General features: G+C 36.6%; 1 protein-coding gene across 1 annotated transcript in view; it reads left to right on the forward strand.

Annotated features, from left to right (window-relative positions):
* Nucleotides 1–22137, forward strand: part of USH2A (usherin) — an 800771-nt gene that overhangs the window by 67958 nt on the left and 710676 nt on the right. Inside the window, exons 6-8 of the mRNA XM_063441883.1 lie at nt 2824–3008; nt 6305–6532; nt 7917–8010. Of these exons, the coding sequence (XP_063297953.1) occupies nt 2824–3008; nt 6305–6532; nt 7917–8010 (507 nt within the window). The remainder of the gene's footprint in view (nt 1–2823; nt 3009–6304; nt 6533–7916; nt 8011–22137) is intronic.

Genomic DNA, 22137 nt, shown 5'->3' on the forward strand with positions numbered 1-22137 from the left:
AGTGGAGTTTAAACCCATGCAGACATTTGGCCATTGGATCTTAAATCCAACAGCTTAACCACTCAGCCATCCTGGTGCTGAGACTTTTTTGTGTGTTCTCACCTAGTTAATTTATCTCCTGTTAACCTACAGTTTTCTAACCATCTGGCTTGACTGATGTTATAGTATTCCTTCCTTTAATACTATTAAAAGCTCAAATTTATTTTATTTCTATTTACTTCCGCCATAGATATATTTACAAAGACTCGTTACCCTCTTTTGCTGTTTATGTAAAATACATTTAGGATTAGTTGGATTATGTACACCTTCAAGTGCATACTTTGAATGTAATAATGTAGCTAAAGAGAATCGACTGTTGGTGTACATGCCGAGCCAGATTAATTTAGGGGCTAATAAATCTGCAGCTCCAGGCCCTGCCTATACGATAGGCCTATGGATCCTAAAAATATATTTAACATAAATAAAGGATGTGGGGCTTGTAAGATGTTTAGGTAAACTTGGTTGAAAAATGGAAGAGAGATTGACTTAAGGTTATATGTAGACTTAAAATGTATCTTGCTAGTGTCCCTCCTGCACCACATTTACCAGATGCAAGACATGTAGAAGGTATGGCTGTTTTATTGTTACCTTTCTATAAGATTCTTTATATAGCCTCATCATAATTGTCAGCATCAGGCCCAAATCTAGCACTGATTTCGTGACTGTACACGACTGTGACCACATAATCAGTTTCTATAGTGAACAATATAAGTAATAATAAGGAAAGGAAAACACAAACAAACAAAAACAACAACAAAAGGACTTCCGTTATAAAAAATATTTTATATCCGAACTGCTTTTCGATATTATCTCTGTTTTTTTTTTTTTTCGTATTAATTTCTATTTCTGAATATCAATATAAATGTCACTTGTAAAAAAAAAAAAAAAAAATACTGAAGAGGGCTGCTACCTTAGAACTTCATCTTTATATTGCGATGAAAATCTATCCAAACAGATTATAGCTTATGTGGATGATACATTTAAGTCATGTTAGTATTGCATTATAGTTTTAAACAGTGATTAGGCAGCAAATAAGTGGTTTCAACGTAATAGAGCGAGCATATTAAGTTTGGCTGATATCATCGATGATGTCTGTGTGCATCTTGACTATGCATTTGATTGCTAACACTGCCAATGTGCTTGCTCAGTGATGCTGCCATAGTTTGATGGCTTCTGTAGATTAATAGTGTGTTCAGATTCGTTACTTTATCTTTCAACTCTGCCTTCATCAGCATCTCCTTTTACTGATTATGATACATGACCATAATTATCTTGACTAGTGTTCTTATAACTCTTATCTAATTAGTGTAGCAGAATGATATCGGCATTGAGTAAAGTCAGTTTTCTTGTGAATAGACTATACTTTTCCAATGACAGTATAATATTATGACTGCCTTATTTAATATTACTAGATTGTCGATGAAAGTATTGTTGACTCCAGTGAAAAGAAAATGAGATTAAAGAATTAATCAGCATAAGCCTCATATTTTTTTCCCCTAGCTCTTACTAGCATTTAATGTTAATATATTTCTTTTATTTCCATTTTAAATAGCTTTTTAAAAAAGTAACTGGTTATTCAGGCTAAGCAATTAATATAATAAGTATTACAAACAGGTAGTATCAGGCTACATTGGTATTAGAAAGCTGGCAGTTAAATCAGATCACAATGAGTTTTGAAGTGACAAAGAAAATTTGTGAGAAGTCCATACCTAATTACGTAAAAAGAAAACAGTTTGCTCATGGGCAACAGCAGCTCCAGCTAAAAAGAATCCTGGAACCCACAAGAACTGCATCAAAAAGCCAAACAATGTAAAAAAATATATAAATTAATAACGAATTGAAAACACTCACCCGTCTAAAGGCAGTGGACCACGACATACAAGAAGAAGATTTGGTTAATCCCAATATAACAAATGTTACTAATGGGTGATTTACCTGCTAACACTGTCCAGTTGTCTAAGTACATACTTGAACGTAGCTACTCATAATGGAGTGGTCCATTAAAACATAGTGTTTACTTCAGAAAGTATATTAAAAATGAGATAAAATGACACGAAAAATACAATTCCACGGCAATCCTTGATGCCTAACAAGCATACCAGAGAAAAATAAAAAAGTCCATATGCCTAGGACAGCCACCCAACACGTTTCTTCCCAAATGGCACTTAATTTTAGGCACAATTATGGTGGCAGACTGCTGGAATATTTAACCCTCCAAATGAAAGGTCAGTTCTATTGCTCAAGTTCAAACACATCATACAAAGGCAAGGCATAAAAGGCAAAAAAAAATAAAAAATGAAAAACTTGGTATGGGCAGCATTCTACTCTCTTTTTGTGTCCATAGTATGCAAACTCTTGAACCTTAACATTCAGTTGTCAAGGTGAGGAAACCAGTTGTTTGTGGGCCAATAATGAATGTGTCATAGAAAAACCATTTATCAAGAAACAGGTGGAACAGTTATGGAAAACAATTTTGTGCAATTTTTCACTGATAATAATGAGATGTTTCTGTAACTTTTTTTGTATTTGCTCCAAAGGTCCTTGATAAATATGGCCAATGGGATATTGACCACAGAGTGGATTCTATTTGAAACATTGTATTAAACCATCTAATTATCTACTCATTGCTTTACCCCCTTCTAATGGTAAAATATTATTAAAATGGACATTGTTATGGAGTAATGGGTAAGGACATGCTTGAGAACTTATGTGCTACAACTATATGTTGTAGTTTATCTCGATAGTACCAAGGCCTAAAACCCAAGCTGTTTTGTTTTGTTTCAGGTTTTCTATGTTATCATTCAGTTTTACAGCCCTATGCCACAAGCTTTAAAAATTCAAAGACAGAAGCACGCAAATTCAACTTGGGAAGATTGGCAATATTTTGCAAGTGATTGCCAGAACTTTGGAATGGAAAACAATGGAATTTTAAATTATCCAGACTCCGTCAACTGTCAGCAGCTCCCCAAGTATGAGTGAAATTATTAGCTGTTTATAGATTTATTTTGACACTTTAATAATTGAAGTAGCCATAAGGCGTTGATCCTTCAGTGGTCTGTTTAGTAAGCACTAACTTTTAAGCTAAATGTTGGGTTATTAATGGAAAAAGTGATTTATACTCTGGCAGGGGGCTTGCTAGGTGGCAAAAATATCAAGTTCAGCCTAAGAGTACATTTTATGGACCCTTCCACACACATATATCCCATAAACATAGACTTAAACTCTTCCAAAACCTATCCTGCCCCAGAACAGGATTAACCATAAGATGACACTTGGTGACTGCCTGAGGCCCAGTGGTTAGGCAAGGGCCCTGGAACTATGATGTTGCTTGGCCCCATTAACCATCTCTGTGTGAATGAAGGTAACCTGTATAAATTGGTAACCTGTATAGGGCTCTGTGGGGTCGTATATGTCCAACCTTAAACTAGAACACGTGTGATCTGCACACTCTACATTAAAGCTCCTAAACCAACAGCAATATCCTCACTGTTGAGTATAAAGGAACACTATAGGGTCAGGAACACAAACTCTGTAGCATTAAAAAACATGCTAGCCCCCCTTAAATAACTAGAAAATGTACCTTAATTCCAGTGCAGCGCTTGTCCGTCGGTGCTGGCTCCACCCCTAGCCTCGTTTACTTGGATGTCATCATCAGAATCAATTATCTAAGTCAATCACAATGCTTTCCCATAGGGATTATATCAGCCAAGAAGCTGGGGTGTGGGGATGGAGCCAAATGCCGCCCCGGCTGCCCCAATCAGCATCTCGTCATAGTGATGCATTGAATCAATGCATCTCTATAGGGAAATTTTAGTGTCTCATGCAAAGCGTGGAAATGCTAAACGTCAGTGCTGCACACTGTGCAGCACTGACCCAGGAAGCACCTATAATGGCCACCTGAGAAGTGGCCACTAGAGGGGCTCCTAGACTGTAATGTAATCATTGCATTTTCTCTGAAAAAAAAAGTGTTTACCGCAAAAAGTCTGCAGGGTCAGGCTATAGACACCAGAACAACTACATTAAGCTTTAGTTGTTCTAGTCACTATAGTGTCCCTTTAACTCCAAATATGTTGCATTAAAGTGGATAAGAGATTTCAGGACCTCACTCTAGCTTACAGCCTGTGTCAGCCCCATTAAACAATGCCCCTGCTTCATTGTTGAGTAGTCAAGGTTTCGCTTTATGTGCCAAGATACTGGTGAGTTTCCCCAATGTGAGCAAATCAGAGTTACTTTCAATGCATTTTCAATTGATATATTTTAAGTGTAAGTTTGCTAAAAGAACTGAATGTTGCACTGACTGCAACACATTTAGCACAGCAGGGTTTAATGTATACCTTGATGTTCACTTTGTTGCAGGACCCAGATGCTACAAAGTGAACAGATCTAGAGCAAACTATTCTGAAGCTGATAGGGAATAATTAAGTGTTCAGTGATGGTTGCTAAATGCACCCTAACCTAACCTAAACTAACCCTAGTTGAACTAAACCTAAGCTTCAAGTAGACCATTGGGATATAGTTACATAGTTACATAGCTGAAAAGAGACTTGCGTCCATCAAGTTCAGCCTTCCTCACATATGTTTTTGCTGTTGATCTAAAAGAAGGCAAAACAACTAGTCTGTAGCGCTTCCAATTTTGCAACAAACAAGGAAAAAATTCCTTCTTGACCCCAAAATAGCAGTCAGATGTCTCCTTGGATCAAGCAGCTATTACCCCACTAATTAGAAATTATATCCCTGTATGTTATGTTTTTGCAAGTATTTATCCAATTGCAGTTTAGACATCTGTATGGACTCTGATAAAACCACCTCTTTAGGCAGAGATTTCCATATCCTTATTACTCTTACTGTAAAAAAAAAGTTTCTTTGCCTTAGATGAAATCTCCTTTCTTCCAGCCTAAATGTGTGACATCGTGTCCTATGTATAGCCCTGTTTATGAATAGATTTCCAGATAATGGTTTGTACTGGCCCCGAATATATTTGTATAATATTATCATATCCCCTCTGAGGCGCCGTTTTTCCAAACTAAAAAGATTTACATTTTTTAACCTTTTTTCGTAACTAAAATGCTCCATTCCTTTTATCAATTTTGTTAGCTCGTCTCTGCTCTTTTTCTAGTGCCATGATAACCTTCTTTAAACCAGGTGCCCAAAATTGCACAGCATATTCAAGGTGTGATCTTACCAGCGATTTATAGAGAGGCAAAATTAAATTTTCATACTGAGAATTTATGCCCCTATTTATACATGACAAAACCTTACTGGCCTTAGCAACTGCAGATTGACATTGCATATTGCTGCCTAATTTGTGGTCTATTACAATTCCCAAATCCTTCTCGGGTGTGGTTATCCTAATTCACTACCATTTAGGGTGTAAGTTGCTTGTGCATTCTTGACCCCGAAGTGCATACCTTTGCATTCCTCTACGTTAAATTTAATCTGCGATTTTAGTGCCCAATCCCCCAATCTATCCAAATCCTTCTGCAGCAAAGCAATATCCTGCTCACATTTTATTACTTTACAAAGTTTTGTATCATCTGCAAACAACGAAACATGGCTTTCAATGCCCATTGGATAAAATTATACAAAAAACAGAATACAGCTGTATACCTAAAAGATCCAATTAGCAGAACATAGTGTGATACTGTTTGTAAACATCAGTTGCAAATTGATTGCACTCACAGATGTATGTGAACTTTAAGCACCTCAATACACCTCTCCTGTTCAAGACAGGGGCCTGGACCTCTTGCATCCTTCCTTTAACTTTGGATCGGAGTCAGCAAACCAACAGGTATGTAGGTAATATTAGATGATTTATTGCGACAGATAACAAAATATAAAATATGAAAATATTTAAAAATCCCAGGTCCTACGCGTTTCGTTCCAAGTAGGAACTTCCTCAGGGACCGTACAATAAATATAAACAAAGTAAAATACAATAATGCCAAAACAATGTATGACATGTATGTAAAAATTTTGACTGATACCCGATAAGTACTCTGGTGTTATAAATAAACAATAATGTAGGGGAAAGATTCTAGTGAAATAAAGCCGTCAACAGGAATGTTATTCTGGTTCCCATTTTAGAACTTTATACATAAAATGTTTTAGATAAGCATATCTACGTACTTAATCTTGCAGGTTCCTCAAAAACAGTGTTTCTTCCTCATTTTATTGATGAATTGAATAATTTTCAGAGAAAACATTTTATACAGTTTAGCATTATAAAAATTAGCTTAATTGATTATAAATTAATCACTCTTTTTAGGAATACTCCTTATTCACGTGGAAATGTTACATTCAGTATTCTTAAACCAGAACCATCCAATCGACCAGGTTACAAAGACTTCTACAATACACGCAGTCTTCAAGAATTTGTAAAAACATCTGGTATCCGAATTCATATGACTGGTCAATACCATACAGAACTGTATGACCACGTCATCAATAACCGACACCGATATTATGGAATAAGTGAAATTACTGTCAGTGGAAGGTAAGACCATGTTTAAATGGATATGTCATCTAAGCATCGATGTTGCGTAGTAGAGAATAAGAGAATAATAAGCCGGGGAATAGGGCCCTGTAGTGCTAAGTGGTGAAGCAATGCATTATCACTCATTCATGTTAGGCAAGTAATTGCACAAATGATTTCACCATTCGTGCACTACGGTTGAAAGAATGCCCAATATTAAGTTGCTACTAGAAACAAGAGCTACCCAACTAACAAATGACCAAATAATGTATTAAATAAATATTTTTTCTTTAAAAATAGGAGGGGAATAAATACGGACATACGTTGCATTCATTTATTTGAATTGAGTCTTTTAACTCTATTAAAGTAGTTCTGTTAGTTCTCAGTATTTCATAAAGATTTAATCCTAATAAAATATTCATGCTGACTGCATTTACCATAAGGGACTTTTTTGTCTTATGGTAAATCTGTGATTAACAAAAATTTACAAAAAAGCGGAGCTCCGAAACCAACTTTCATCTAATCCCAGCAGCTGTCACAAATGACAGCTGTGGGATTCATTCATGGTCTTTTGCATTGCAAGAAGTCAACGTTTTTTGTAAGATCTTCCATAGACATTAGTGTTGTGCTCTCATGGATGTGTGTGAGCAGAGCACTGACATAGCTACGAGGAAATGAAGAACCAGGAGATGAAAAATACCTCAAAGAAGAAGATGGCAGAAGCTTTGAGGGATAGATCAGGTAAATTAAAGGGATACTATAGTCACCAAAACAACTTTAGCTTAATGAATCAGTTTTGGTGTATAGATCATCTTCCTGCAGTCTTTCTGCAAAATTCTCTGCCTAGATCACTTTGTTTATGAATTCCTGCATGTGACTTAAACAGCTGTCCTAAACACTTCCTGTAAAGACATCTAATGTTTATACTTCCTTTATTGCAAATTCTGTTTTAAACCTGCAGGAGCTTCCTGTGTGTGATTAAAATTCGATTTACAGAGCAGGAGATAAAAACTTTTAACATAAGTTACATCTCATTGAAAATGAAACCATTTTGTTTTCATTCAGGCTGTGTCAGTCACAGCCAGATGAGGTGTGGCTAGGGCAGCATAAACAGAAACAAAAGTGTTGTAACTCCTAAATGGCAAATAATTGAGCAATGAGACTTCAGGGACATGATCTGTACAGCAAAACTGCTTTTTTAAGCTTATTTTGTTTTGGTGACTATAGTGTCCCTTTAAACATACCTTCCACTGCAGCCCTCTTCCACCTGCTAGTGTAAGTGTGAAAATTACTACAGAATAATGATTTAATCTTATCTTTTTACGTGATGTTGGTGTAAAAAAATGTGGATATACTATGGACAATACCCATGAATTAAAGGTAAATATTTTATTTTATACGGCAGGTGCATTTGCCATGGACATGCTGAATATTGTGATAAAAGTGTTACACCCTACAGATGCCTATGTCATGCGGAAAGTCACACATCTGGAACTAAAGTAAGTGTAAATAGCAGTGGAAGTCATACTAGTAAGTGCCATTGACCATGGAAATTTGATGGACTGTAATAACTTGCTGTTACAAGCGCTTTGAGCTTTCTCACTTGAGTGATCTTCTCATTCTTCTGCTCTGTATTTCTCTATATATCCAGCTTGTTTTGTGGGCATCTTACTCTTTGAAGTATATTCAATCAGGTTTGCAGCTTTTCTACACCTGTCTTACACAAAGCTTTCTGAATCAGGGGGGAAAAACAAACAAATGTATAATTTATTAACGGAAAGTCTGAGGCTACACCACCTACTAGACTTGAAAAACGTACAACTTTCAGGTATATCCATCTATCTAAACATGTATAGTGTGTGTTCATTGGAGTTGTGGCTTGAAGCCACGTTTCCAAGCCTTATAATTATTACAATATGTCAATTTAGAGTCATGGACATGGGACAGCTATTGTAGGCACTATAACAACTTCAATTAGGTAAAGTTTTTTATAGTGAGAAAAGTGCTTCTTTAATGTCAACCTAGGCATAGGCTATTGTCCCCTCCCCGCCGGATTGTGTTTTGCCCCTCCCATGTCCCCACCACCCAATCTTCATAGCCGATGGCAAGATCAAAGGTCTTCCTCATCAGCAAGGCTGCCCGGATGCCTAGTGGGAGGAGGGAGAACTTGGTCTCCCTCCTTCTACTGTTTCAAAGAATTGGCAAGCATTACCATGACAATGCTCTGATATATGACCATGCGTTGTCCGGAAGGAGCTGTCTGCAACCACTGGGGTTGCAGACAAGTATGTTCTCCCACTAAACTACCAGGGATTCTCACCTCACTATCTAAAGGTAAGGCTTAGGGAAGGGTAAATAGATGTTTTTTTGTAAATAAATGCTTCCCCCCCCATTTATTAAAATATCCGTTCACTACTGTCCCATCGTAGCTCCTAACCACAATGTCTGCCCCGTCCTCCACCACAGATCCAATCCCCCTTTACCCACTAAAGCCCCTATTACACCCACCCACAACATTCCCTATTCCTCCCTGCCCACACTACAGATCCCATAACCCCTGCACACACTACATCCACCACAGTCCCTATTACCTCATGCACCAACTAGAGCCCCTACCCCAGTTTACCTACTAAAGTCTCTATTACCCCCACCAACTAAAGACTGTATTACCACCCACCCATTACTGCTGCTATTACCTTTGCACCCACTGCAGGCCCCATTAATGCCTCCACTCACTATAGCTCCTAACCCCCTACAACCACCCCCGCCCCATTTAATGCCTGCACCCACTATAGTCCCCATCCCCCTGCATCCACTACAGCACTTTTACCCAATGCACCCAATGTACCCATATTACTTCATTCACCCACTACATATCCAATTACTCCCTGCACTCACTACTGCCACTGTCCCCCCTTGCATCCACTACAGCCCATATTACCCCCTTCACCCACTACTGCCGCATAGCCCCTGCACGCACTACAGCCCCTATTAACAACTACAGCCCCAGTTTCCTTGCAAGTACCAAGACCCCTATTACCCAAAGCAACTATTAAAGTCCATATTATCCCCTGCACCCACAACAGCCTGTTAGCCTCCCTTGTATCCACTTTAGCCTCTAATACCCCCTCTACCCACTACAGCCTCTATTACCCCCTGCACCACTACAGTCTGCAACCCTCCTTTGCAGCCACTACAGCCCCTATCCCCCTGCACCCTCTAGAGCCCATATTACCACACGCACCTACTAAAGCCCTTCTACCCCTGCAATCACCACAGCCCCTTTTACACCCTGCATCCACTAGAGCCTCTAACCCTAGCCTGCACCCTCTACAGCCCCTATTACCTCTGCACCAACTACAGCCTCAATTTCTCCCCTGCACCCACTGGACCTAGGTCCAGACCTTGCTGTTAGTTTTGGCAAATATGTCTCTGAGTATGACATCCACATGTGCCAGATCATGTTAACATTGGAGAGAAGGTAAATATTTGTGTAATTGTAAACTGCAATTAATGTATTTCTAGATGCAGTTAAAATCAATCTGTCATTTATGAGGGCAATAATAGATTTAATTATTTTTGAAAACAGCTTACAAACAGATGAGTTATCGCAATTGCTTTGTTAGAAATTTTCTTAAAATGATAATATTGCTGCTGATTTCATGGGCTTTGAAGTCCACTGTGCCCCATAGAGAAAAAGGAGATTAGACACAACACAGGATATTATTATAAGTAGAGTGAAACAGATAAAGTTAGTGAATATATTTTCAAATGATCCATGCATTTGGTACAACTTTCTTTCAATGATTAGTTAAGAAAAATACAATTTGAATTCATTCTGAGACCGTAATATATTACTTTCAAAATAAAAAATAAAATAAAAAAACTCAATGCAAGAAATTTAACAGATCCCAAACATGCACCATTCGTGAACGAAACTGTCACATTAATTCTCCTATTCCGCTTTAGTGTCTTCTTTCTCAGGAAGCAAATTAAATAACCCGTTTAATCTTTTGATATAAGGAATTTTTTTCTTACCACTCAGAATATTTCCTTAATCATTTAAACATCATGCCCTCCCGTTGCTAATATTTTTTTCCTTCTTTTTAGATTTCTTCGGGCAGGTATATCTTGTTTTACAGCCAGCTTTTTTGTAGTTATTGCTTTATCTCAAAAAGTCTTTTCATGTCTCGCCTTAACATTATTATCAGGAAAGCACATTCCAAATTCATGTCGACCACACTTTCACACAAGAAGAAATTATTTTCCTTTCAATCAATAGTAACAAATAAATGAAAATAAATAATTTAAACATAATATTTGAATGCATGTTACATAATAGCATATAGGCACGTTAGATATTTATGTTTGTGGATTTGTGTAAGTATAAATATATAAATATCATACAGTGAACTAATAAAAAAATAAATAAAAAAAATAAAATTGAAGAAAAAAAAAGAAACACGTCTAACTGAAATGAGTAGATATATATATATATATATAAATCCTCACATACTAATTTGGATCAAAAGGATGAAAATTCTTATCATTATAAAGACAAGCCTCTGATTTTTATTTTTAATTATAAGTAGAAAACAATAAATACTTATCTTTTATTTGATCTAAGCACTTTACAAAAGAGTTATCACATATCTTACTCACTCATCTACAAATCTGCTGTATGAGAATATTAATGAAGGAAGAAGATATGAGATATACAATATATCGGCACATTGTACTAATATGCATTAAATATAAATATTATTTTTTATTATTTCTTGAACTATTACAAATGCATTCCAATATCTACTGTAATTAGAGATGGTCTAGAATTACAAGTATATCTTTCTTCAATTTGCACAAAAATGTGCACTTTTTCTTTAGCTCCTTTTCCTGGATACTAATTAATGGGAAAGGGGATGAATCAATGGTTGCAAATGCAAGTAGCAGATGCTGTCTGGAAGTATAACTCCCACCATTAATCTTTCAGGCTGAGACTTGTATTAATTCTACATTGCACAGGGCAAGATAAACCCTGCAATGTTTTTATTGCATGCAATGATGTAACCCACTATGCAATATGGGATCTTCCATTTACAAAACAAGTGATATATAGTAGTATAGTTTTGTACATATCACATGTGTAGTGGTAGCCACTCTTAACCTATTCAGTCTTCTTAATGTGTGTTTTTTTTTTTTTTTGTTTTTTTTTTAACCAGTTGCAACCATAATTATTAAATATAATCTAAACCAACAAAGGTATGGGCACTCACAGGTCTTTTCAAAATCTTCAAGAGTGTTTCATCACGAATATGAAATGTAGCAACACGTATTTAGACTTCACAGCGCAATTTCTCAAGATCTTAAGAAAGGACCCTGCAATATCCTAAATGTTGGTTCTAAGAGGGTTATTCAATAAACTGAGAATTCAAAGTGAATTCAAAGTGAATGTCAAATTTAATGTAAAAAAAAGAGAACTGAAAAAAAAATCCAAGTCACGTGCTTTCATTTGAGCTATTTTGGTCTTAAATTAGAAACTACGTTTGAATTCTCATGTTAGTTATTAGATGTCACATTGGTGATGAAAAAACACTTTGATATTTTTAAATAAGACCTGTTGATTGTATGTCTATATATATATTAGCACATATCAAATATATACTCAGATATTGCGTGCATGCAGGCATAAGCATCTATACTTCATCATTAATGTAAACTGGTACCCTAAACAAAATAAAACATTCTGGTTCTTTATTAGCTCAGAATTTTGGGGGTTTTATTCTGAAGTCCCTAAGTCACATAAGAAACCCAATTTGGGAAAACTGGCTGCTTATTTCTCAAATCTAGATGTATATAACAAAATTAACACATAAATATGTGGGCTACATATTGTCATTTTTATAATAATAATAATATTAATAATAATAATAATAATAAATATAATAAAATGCCTAAATCAAATCACTTCCCCTGCGTTGACACGATCAAAATGCTTGGTAGAATGAATAATAGCAAAACTACTGAAAATTGACTATTAAGTTCTATCCACTATAGGTGAGATTGCAAAGACTTTGCAAACTACTTGCCTAAGGTTATCTGATTTTCGTAAAAAAAAATCTCTAAGCCGGTTATTTACTAAAACCAAGCTAAATGCAAAGTCACCTTTTGCAACTGACTCACAATGTACAAGTAATCTACAGTTAAACATGTTTTGCAAAATAGATAACTTGCTAATAGAAATATATTGCAAACTGATGACTTACTAAAAGGCTTCTGAAGTCCAGTCTTGTTGAGTGTTAAAGTCTGATTCTCCAGAGAGAAAAACAGGTAGCAAGAGAGGTGAGAACGGACAACAGCTCAATTAGCCTGCCATTCGGTGGGTTCCCGCTCAGATCTCAAGCTGGTTTTAGCTCATCCAGTGCCATTACAGAGAGAACATATCTGAAGCATATCAGACTGGTCCCACCCGTACGGGCAGTGCAGATCCAAAATGCCAGAAAGTCTCCTCTACACGAGAGACATAGAAACCCCAGACAATCGTTTCAACCTTGTAAGGTATCATGAGAGACTCTCCAGACATTCAAGATTCAACAATTATAGAATGAAAAAACAAAACGAAAAAACTACTGGTAGCCTTAGCATTTGCCAACAGGCAGAAAGATGAAATACATATGTTGGCTTGTTACTCAAATTTCCATTACTCTTGGATGGCTGTACTATACATGTCTAAATGTCGTAAAGGCATGTTAATGTCAACATTGGGGTTTAAAAAAAGTTATAATACATACTTGTGTTAGGAAATGTAGTAATGGTTAAACTGGGCAGGATTGTTTAAAGTCAGAGTTTAATGCAAAGGGAATGAAGAGGGAAAATATGGTAAGTATTATAAGACATAGTCCATTCGTTAATCATAAAAGATGGTGACATCTAAGCTTTCATGAAGTTTAATATCAAGGTACGACCTCCCTACAGATATCTGTCATATGAAGTCATTACACCCGAGCAAAGGCATAGTCCAACATGTCTTAAAATTGTACTGAATTGAAATCCCTTAACAATATTAAACTTTTCCACCACTTTAATGTTTGCTTCCTAATATGCATTGCTTTTCAACATAATAGATCTCCTGGACTGAAAGCTAGAGAGTTTTTATCATTAAAGTGAAAAAATGATGTATTAGAAATATTTCCTTTTTATGCATTTTTCCATGTTACGTCCTTTTACATGACTTGCTCAGTGATATTGTTGTTCATATAAGTTATCCTGATTTCTATGGACGTTCTTCTTTTGTGTCTTTTTTTCCTATCCTTCCGCAAGGAAAGGCAGGAGAGAGTGATTATTTTCTACCCTAAAGTTTCACCCGCAAAAATTTTGAGAATGATTTTTAAGTAGGGTTGCCACATGGTACACCTGCCCTTAAGGCTTCTACAGGTGTTAGAATGGTATGTCCACAGTCTGTCCTTCAGTGTCAGTGAGATATGCTAACGCAAGTAGGATAAATAGTAAGCTTTTCATTTTATATCAACAGTCTTATTATAAATTAATTAATGTTACTGTTCTCCAGGGCCAAAGAAAAATATAATGTAAATGTGAATGTTTTCAATTGGGGTATCCTTACCTAACACCATGCAGCGGGGTATATAATAACTGCCATTCTAGAATGTTCTTTCGCTGTCTTTGCTGCTGCTCACAAGATACATATATAAATATATTTGTAATATTTTTCTGACTTGTTATCTCAAGAAAGTAAACTTGTTTTCGCAACATAACAAGTTTTATGAAGAATACGTTTTTGTACAGTCAAATTTGCTTGCAAACTGGAATATTATGTTACAGGATCCTGTGATAGCCTTGGCAGCTGTTTTCTTTTTTAATGTGTTATTATGTCAAGGAAACAAGTTTTTTTTTTTTTTTTTTTTTTGAGGGATCAACTTGTTGTGTTGAGAAAACAATTTGTTATGTTTAGAGAAAACTTGCTATTTTGAGAATCTTAGTTTGTTATTTTGCGATACCAAACTTGTTTTCTGGAGAAAACAAGTTGTTTTTCCAACATGTTTTTTTTTTCCCAATAAAACAAGTTGTTTTCTTAAGATAACAAGTGTTTTAGGTAAAATAACAAGTAAAAAATGATATTAAAAATTCATGGCCTATCCGGGCTTCTATATTAGTCAGAATAGTGGAAATTCTTTTAGGTTTTCTTACAGTCTATTCTATCAGGCCTTTTGTCTTGAGAAAGTTAAAAAAAAAAATGTTTTCACCAAAGCGTAATCTATATGGATCTTATAAATGGCATCATAAATAGTGATGGAACCAAAATCCCTACTTCTTGATTTGTGGTGCAAGTTACTTAACTATTATAAGGGGGGGGGGGGATAGTTACATTAGAAAGTGAGCTTGCATATAAATTGTTTACAACTTTTAGCTGGTCTAGCTAATTCAAATTTCTGCATCTTTTAAAAAATAGACACTCTGTTGAGAGACAGATACATAGGTCAATTAGGTTGTACAGAGCCAAATTTTTGTGATACTGGCAAAGTATATTGACTAATTTTCCCAAACTGTACATTTAAGGACAGGACACATAGGCCTTAGAACTCAATATCTTCATGCAAATATGATTTGAAAGAAGAAATTATGCATGTATACCCTTAGACTTATATCAAGAACAATACTACATTTTAGCAGACATAAAGCAAATTGCTAGTGACTCATTCTGACATTCTCAGAAGTGGTTTCCCCAATTATCAGAATTGTATATAAATTGGGGAACACATTTGCGAATATGGACACCTGGCACAGACATCTTGCCCTAAAATTATTTATTCATTTGTAATAGTTTCACTTTAAATGATTCCTCATTTAACCTTTGATATAAAATAATTCTTATTGAAACTAATGCACAGTCCTACTATTTAATTCAATATCCACTGTTGCATTAACCCTATTACTTTTTCATTTTCTTACATAAGGCTAATCTTTATATCCTATTTGTATTCACAGGCTCTCTTGAAATTGATTGTCAATTCATTGGTAAGGCTTTGTAAATTGAAGAGAAAATGAATTGGCAAGAAAAGTTAATATCAGAAAGAGTTGATAGTAAATCATTAGCCAAATGGTTGAAATGTCAGGCTCACATGCCATTCATATTACGGCTGCTCATGAATATTAAATTTTCTTGTGTTTGAAATATATGGAATTGCAGATTAGAACATTTTTCTACGAAAGGAATTGGGGTATAATTGATATCTATCATCATCCTATGAATTATTAATGCATCTGTCTGTTAATGATGTCTTCACAGTATTACCCATAAACTTGGATATAGTTTTGGAATACAATTTACTGTGGCTTTGTCTGTATCCAGCAAGAATTTTGGGGCAATAGAAAACATTTAAAAAAATTTTTGAAACTTGTTCTATCAAAGATGTTGTTTCAACAAGAGATAGAAAATTACCACTTAAATAAGAGAAAAGGATTAGCCAATGCAAATGCATTATGCTTTAACACAACAAAGGAAGAGAACAACAAAAATAATAAATGGTAATAGTAACTTAATGAGTACGGAGGATGCACCACTAGTGAAGGTATGTCGGGGACAACTAGTAAGAAGATATAAAGCCATTACTGGAAAGAAGAGATTACCCTAATGTTAAGAGTGAAAAACACACAATTTTGACAACACAATGAGGAAAATAAATGGTTCAAGTCATGGGGGAACAGACCACAAAAAGATAACCAAGGAAGAGAACACACAGGCTTAACAAAACCTTAACTGATCAACTTAAATTTCAGCTTTTCTTGATAGGCATAGCAGAGCTGACCTTTGAGAAGAAGACACTTACTTGTCATCTTGCTGTTGCAGTAAAACATGTGCCTTGGCGAAATGATATCCCGCCTAGTGTCCAAAAAAGCATTTTGAAAGAGCTGTAGAATTAAGTGGTTTGGAATTGAGTTATATTACCTAAGATAAAAACATAATATGCTTTGTATGACATGGGTAAGTGTTAACATTAAGCTTCAACTTACATGTTTAGCAAATGCATTTTCTATACAATTAATATTCTATGACATTATATTTATGTATATGGTTAAGTCAACTGGGGTGTGCTGGAACCGATGTGCAGGTGAGCCTGTAACAGAGAACAAAAACATTAACCAAACATATGGAATACAGTATAATCATACGGACAAGCTAATGCTATGAATACTCATAGTGTAACTATGCTAGGAAAGAAGAAATTATACTGTGAAGAACCAAGCATACAAATCCCATGTTCACTAAACCAACATTGGTTGTTGTAAATACTGATTATACAAGTCCATGGATGTCAAGGTTTGGAATGCTGGAGACTGTTTAATGATGGATTAGGACAAGACTGAACCTGATTATGCAGGATGTACCCACCTACCATTTAGATAAATTGATAAATCTGACAGGACTGAAGTAGCAATGCTAGCACCACAGTAAATGTAAACTAGTTGTAATGTCACAAGAACTCCTTTTTTAATTAACCTTGAAAGTGAGGATTAAATAATGTTGGGGATGGTCCATCCATTATCACAAGACATCACCATAGCTGGCAGTTGACTATGGTTTGCATAAATGTTGTAATTGTTTCTTATGCAACAATGGTTGTGCTGATGCTTTGGAGGTTTGGGAGGCCTTATAAAAGAGGTTAAACAAGTGTTATGACGCAATTGACATTATTATTATTATTATTATTATTATTATTATTAGTTATATAACATGGATCTATTGGTCAAAGTACAAATATCTAAAGTCACGTAATGTAAAACCAAAGGTAGGCATCGGTAAAATACTGCTGTTACTGTGGAGTTTTCAAATGTTTAGATTGTTAGAAATGGGCCAAGTCTAATCATCCAAATATCGAGCAGTTGGGTAAGGCATACAATAGAAGGATAATGAAGACTAAGCGGTTGCGGCGCCGGTATTATTGAGCAAGCGTTGTAAAAAGAAGCTGTAGAAAAATAACGTTAAGAGATGCTTACGTTCTTTGACTTATGGTATCCCAAACAAATCCTCTGAAACATGCAACATGACAGTTACATCAAAAAATACAAAATGTACCATAAAGGAACACTCCCAGCTCTATAATAACTTTAGCTAATTTAAGATGTTATGGTGGTAGGAGCCTCAAGGTTTTTTCTTACTGAAGTTATGGTTCTAGCATCCAGAACTTCTTCCTCCCAGCTTCCACTACTCTCTGCAGTGCAATCTGAGGAAATGTCAGATCATGTTGTAAGTCTAAATTGATAAAACCAGCATGTTATTCTCAATTCGCATGTACTGATAGGCTGAGAGCATCAGCTGCTCAGCCTATCAGCAGTCACCTAGCTTCCCCATATCGTACTACAATGAGAAATGAAAGCCAAAAAGCCATGCCCCCTGGGTTCCCAATTTAGGGTTACACCATTGCCAAACGATTCAACCCCTGAACGTAAGTAGGCCCTAAGATACTCCTAGCTGCATAGTAACTGAAATAAGCTTAATATGTTGTGGGGATAGGACTGCTCCTTTCAACAAGTGTGCCAATTATCAGTTTGTGACCTTTGTAAAAGAGGAAGCTGGATTAACTACAGGCCAATTTATAAGTGTGACCTCTGTGATGGCGATAGTTGAGAGCACATGTAATATGGTCAGCGCATCTTCTGGAAATCATGCAATAAATAAATCGATGCACAGTGTGACTTGCCTGACAAATACATTAAAACAAATAATATAGTGAACTGCCTATTGGGTCAGAGAGCACAATATAAAAGATACCCAGGGAACCACTGAAGAGTGAATGATAATCATACATTAAAACAATGCACAAAGTGACGGATCATCATTTAGTAAAACAATGCATTGAGAGACTGATAGTCAAACAGTGAAAAAAAAAAGTACAACTGATAATCCTATAGTGAAAAAATGCATAGGATGACTGACATATAGTGAAACAGTAGAGGAACAAAGAATAGATGTATATTGTCACAAACTGACAATAAAATACAGATGGTAAAAGATTCCCAGGGAAGAGCAGAATACATAGCTTCAGTATGAGACAGAAACTGCTCAGACAAGGCCTGTGTGTCAAGGCTAACCTAATGTAATGCACAACCCAACACGCAGAGTGAAATCTCATCGTGGAATAAATAGAGACAGATAGAAAGTCCCTATGGCTGGATAAAGAATAATAATAATAATAATTCAAGGATTGTCCGAAAGAGCCATGGTCAAGGGAAGCCAGAAATACACTAAATCGAGAAACAAAAGCCAAGTCAGGGGAGCCAGAGATACACAAGAACGTTAAACAAAGCCGAGTCAAGGGAGTCAGAAAACTGAGTAGTCGAGAACAAGCCCGGTCAATACCAACGAACAGAGATGTCCCGAACAGTTCGCCAGGAACTATTTGCCAGCGAACATAGCTTGTTCGCGGTCGCCGCGGCGGGCGAACATATGCGATGATCGGTCCGCCCCTATTCGTCATCATTGAGTACACTTTGACCCTGTACCTCACAGTCAGCAGACACATTCCAGCCAATCAGCAGCAGACCCTCCCTCCCAGACCCTCCCACCTCCATGATGAATAGGTGGCGGACCAAACATCGCATATGTTCGCCCGCCGCAGCGACCGCGAACAAGCTTTGTTCGCCGGCAAATAGTTCCAGGCGAACTGTTCGGGACATCTCTACCAACGAATACCAAAAGGGGCAAAAGAATGCACTATAGGGACACTAGTAACACTAGAAACCACAACAGAGCACAGTACTTTGGCAGACTGGGGTTTTATATGTTTGGGGGCATGGTTAGCATGAACACACCCCCAAAAGGTGCGTGTGTGCTGGTCTCTATTACTAAGAGCTCTAGTGACATCATGACGCCGGCACACATGCCGCATCATAAAAAGGGCCGGGCGCAAAGCGGTCGGCGTCCATGAGGCTGTCAGGAGCCTCATACTGCGTGGGGACGGCGTTCCACCGGATCAGGCGTCGGCATCTCGGTGGACTGCCAGGGTAAGTATACAGGGGCTGACACCTAACATGTTAACCTAGATATAGACAGGACAAGCCGTGAGCAAGCCGAGGTTACAGGTAACAGAGAATCAGTAATGCGAGAATAAAAGCCAAAGTCAGGATTTACAGAGATCAGGAGCAGTCAAAGAAGCCAGAATCACATACCAGAAAATCACTAACACATGCACTGTGCTCTCGGATATATAAAACTAGGAGGCAAGGAATCATGGATAAACTGGAAGTTATATATATCATATACTGGGTTGTAACTGGCAAGTAACAGATAATGTCATAAACATGTTCATCATCTACCAAACGCACTTTTATCTAAGCTTATATATGTAACCTGTCAGACAAAGTGCTCAACTAACCTAAACTCACTTCCTGAATAGGAAATGTAGATAGCAAACAATATACACAATAAACTAAAGGGCGTTTACAGATTCACAAAAATGTAATATGGAGATGACCAACTAAGAATATCTGGGGAAAACTGGGAATATATAAGGAGAAATATTAGCTAGGAGGACAGACAATAATGTTGGGGAAATATTAATTATTATTATTCTTTCGCAGTTGTAAGTGACTTGAAAAAAATGGTTTGATTGGGATTAACTATTGGTGATCTGTACCTATGCTCCCACTTGAAACAATATATTAGTGGAATTAGTACCTGAAGTAGGTGCCTGAACACGTAACCTAGAGTTTAGCTGTGAAAAGTAAGCAGACCGTTTGTTGTTGCAGGGCTTTACGTGAGCCTCCCTAATACCTGTTACTCTGTAGAATGAAACTTTGTAGCCGTTGTTAATAATGCTATAAAATCACTACACTGGTTTTGCTAGAGAGAGTGTTTTAAATGGACATTCTTTGGAGCATAACCACTTTGTCTTATTGAATGATAGTCCCCAGTCATCATCAGCAGCCTTGCCCTCCACCAGAGTTACACCCTGCCCTAGCCATATCAACGCATACCAGCAATGGTCAACTGTGATAACCTAAGTGCAGTAAGCATTAGCCTAGGCAGCATTAAAAAGGCTGGAGTTTAGGTGACTGAAAGCCTTGCAGACAACTGAGTAGCCTCATTCAGTGTTTAACATTGAAATTTGAATCAGTTCCAGTGGGCTACAATGCGTGAAGTGATAAAGTCTAGCACTTTAAACACTACTTGAGTGAGAAAGCGTATGTTAATTGTGTCTATTCTAGGTATTTGGTTGCTCTAAATCCAGAAGTGACAATCTATGTATCAACTTGATCATCCGGTAATTTAAAACCACAATGTCTATCACTGCCCTTCAAGAGTAGTCTTACAAAACAATGACCACTTTAAAAACCATAGGTGGAGGTGGAGATCATTCAAAAAAACAAATCTCAGTCTGATGCACGATCTATCATGAGCAGTCCATAAGAAATTAGTGGGATGGATGATGTTTAACAAAATGATTTGGCAAATGGATGTTTTTTTGATACAAGTGATGTCATTAATTATTCACAAACTAAGGAGCACAATAGACATGTTCATATGCATGTTTGTTTCCTTTAAATTTGCATTAAGTGATATAGAAACATAGAAACATAGAATGTGACGGCAGATAAGAACCATTCGGCCCATCTAGTCTGCCCAATATTCTAAATACTTTCATTAGTCCGTGGCCTTATCTTATAGTTAGGATAGCCTTATGCCTATCCCACGCATGCTTAAACTCCTTTACTGTGTTAACCTCTACCACTTCAGCTGGAAGGCTATTCCATGCATCCACTACCCTCTCAGTAAAGTAATACTTCCTGATATTATTTTTAAACCTTTGTCCCTCTAATTTAAGACTATGTCCTCTTGTTGTGGTAGTTTTTCTTCTTTTAAATATAGTCTCCTCCTTTACTGTGTTGATTCCCTTTATGTATTTAAATGTTTCTATCATATCCCCCCTGTCTCGTCTTTCCTCTAAGCTATACATGTTCAGATCCTTTAACCTTTCCTGGTAAGTTTTATCCTGCAATCCATGAACCAGTTTAGTAGCCCTTCTCTGAACTCTCTCTAAGGTATCAATATCCTTCAGAAGATATGGTCTCCAGTACTGTGTACAGTACTCCAAGTGAGGTCTCACCAGTGTTCTGTACAATGGCATGAGCACTTCCCTCTTTCTACTGCTAATGCCTCTCCCTATACAACCAAGCATTCTGCTAGCATTTCCTGCTGCTCTATTACATTGTCTGCCTACCTTTAAGTCATCAGAAATAATCACCCCTAAATCCCTTTCCTCAGATGTTGAGGTTAGGACTCTATCAAATATTCTGTACTCTGCCCTTGGGTTTTTACGTCCAAGATGCATTATCTTGCACTTATCCACATTAAATGTCAACAAATGAGCTTGAAAAAAATAAAAGGAAGAGAACCACTATCACAAATTAATAAGAATAATGTAGAGTCTGGTCATTGTTTTTACAATTTAATAAAACAATATTGGACCAAACTATTCCCTTATTAAGGTTTAGGATCACATCCCCCATAAAATGAACATAAATAGCCTATGGGTTGCTTAATCTTTTTATCAATTCTTATTTAATTATTTTCAATAATGGCATCATTAAAGTGACATTGATGTGATAATCCA

The sequence above is a fragment of the Pelobates fuscus genome, chromosome 2 (genome assembly GCF_036172605.1).
Source record: "Pelobates fuscus isolate aPelFus1 chromosome 2, aPelFus1.pri, whole genome shotgun sequence".
In the NCBI taxonomy this organism is placed as follows: Eukaryota; Metazoa; Chordata; class Amphibia; order Anura; family Pelobatidae; genus Pelobates; species Pelobates fuscus.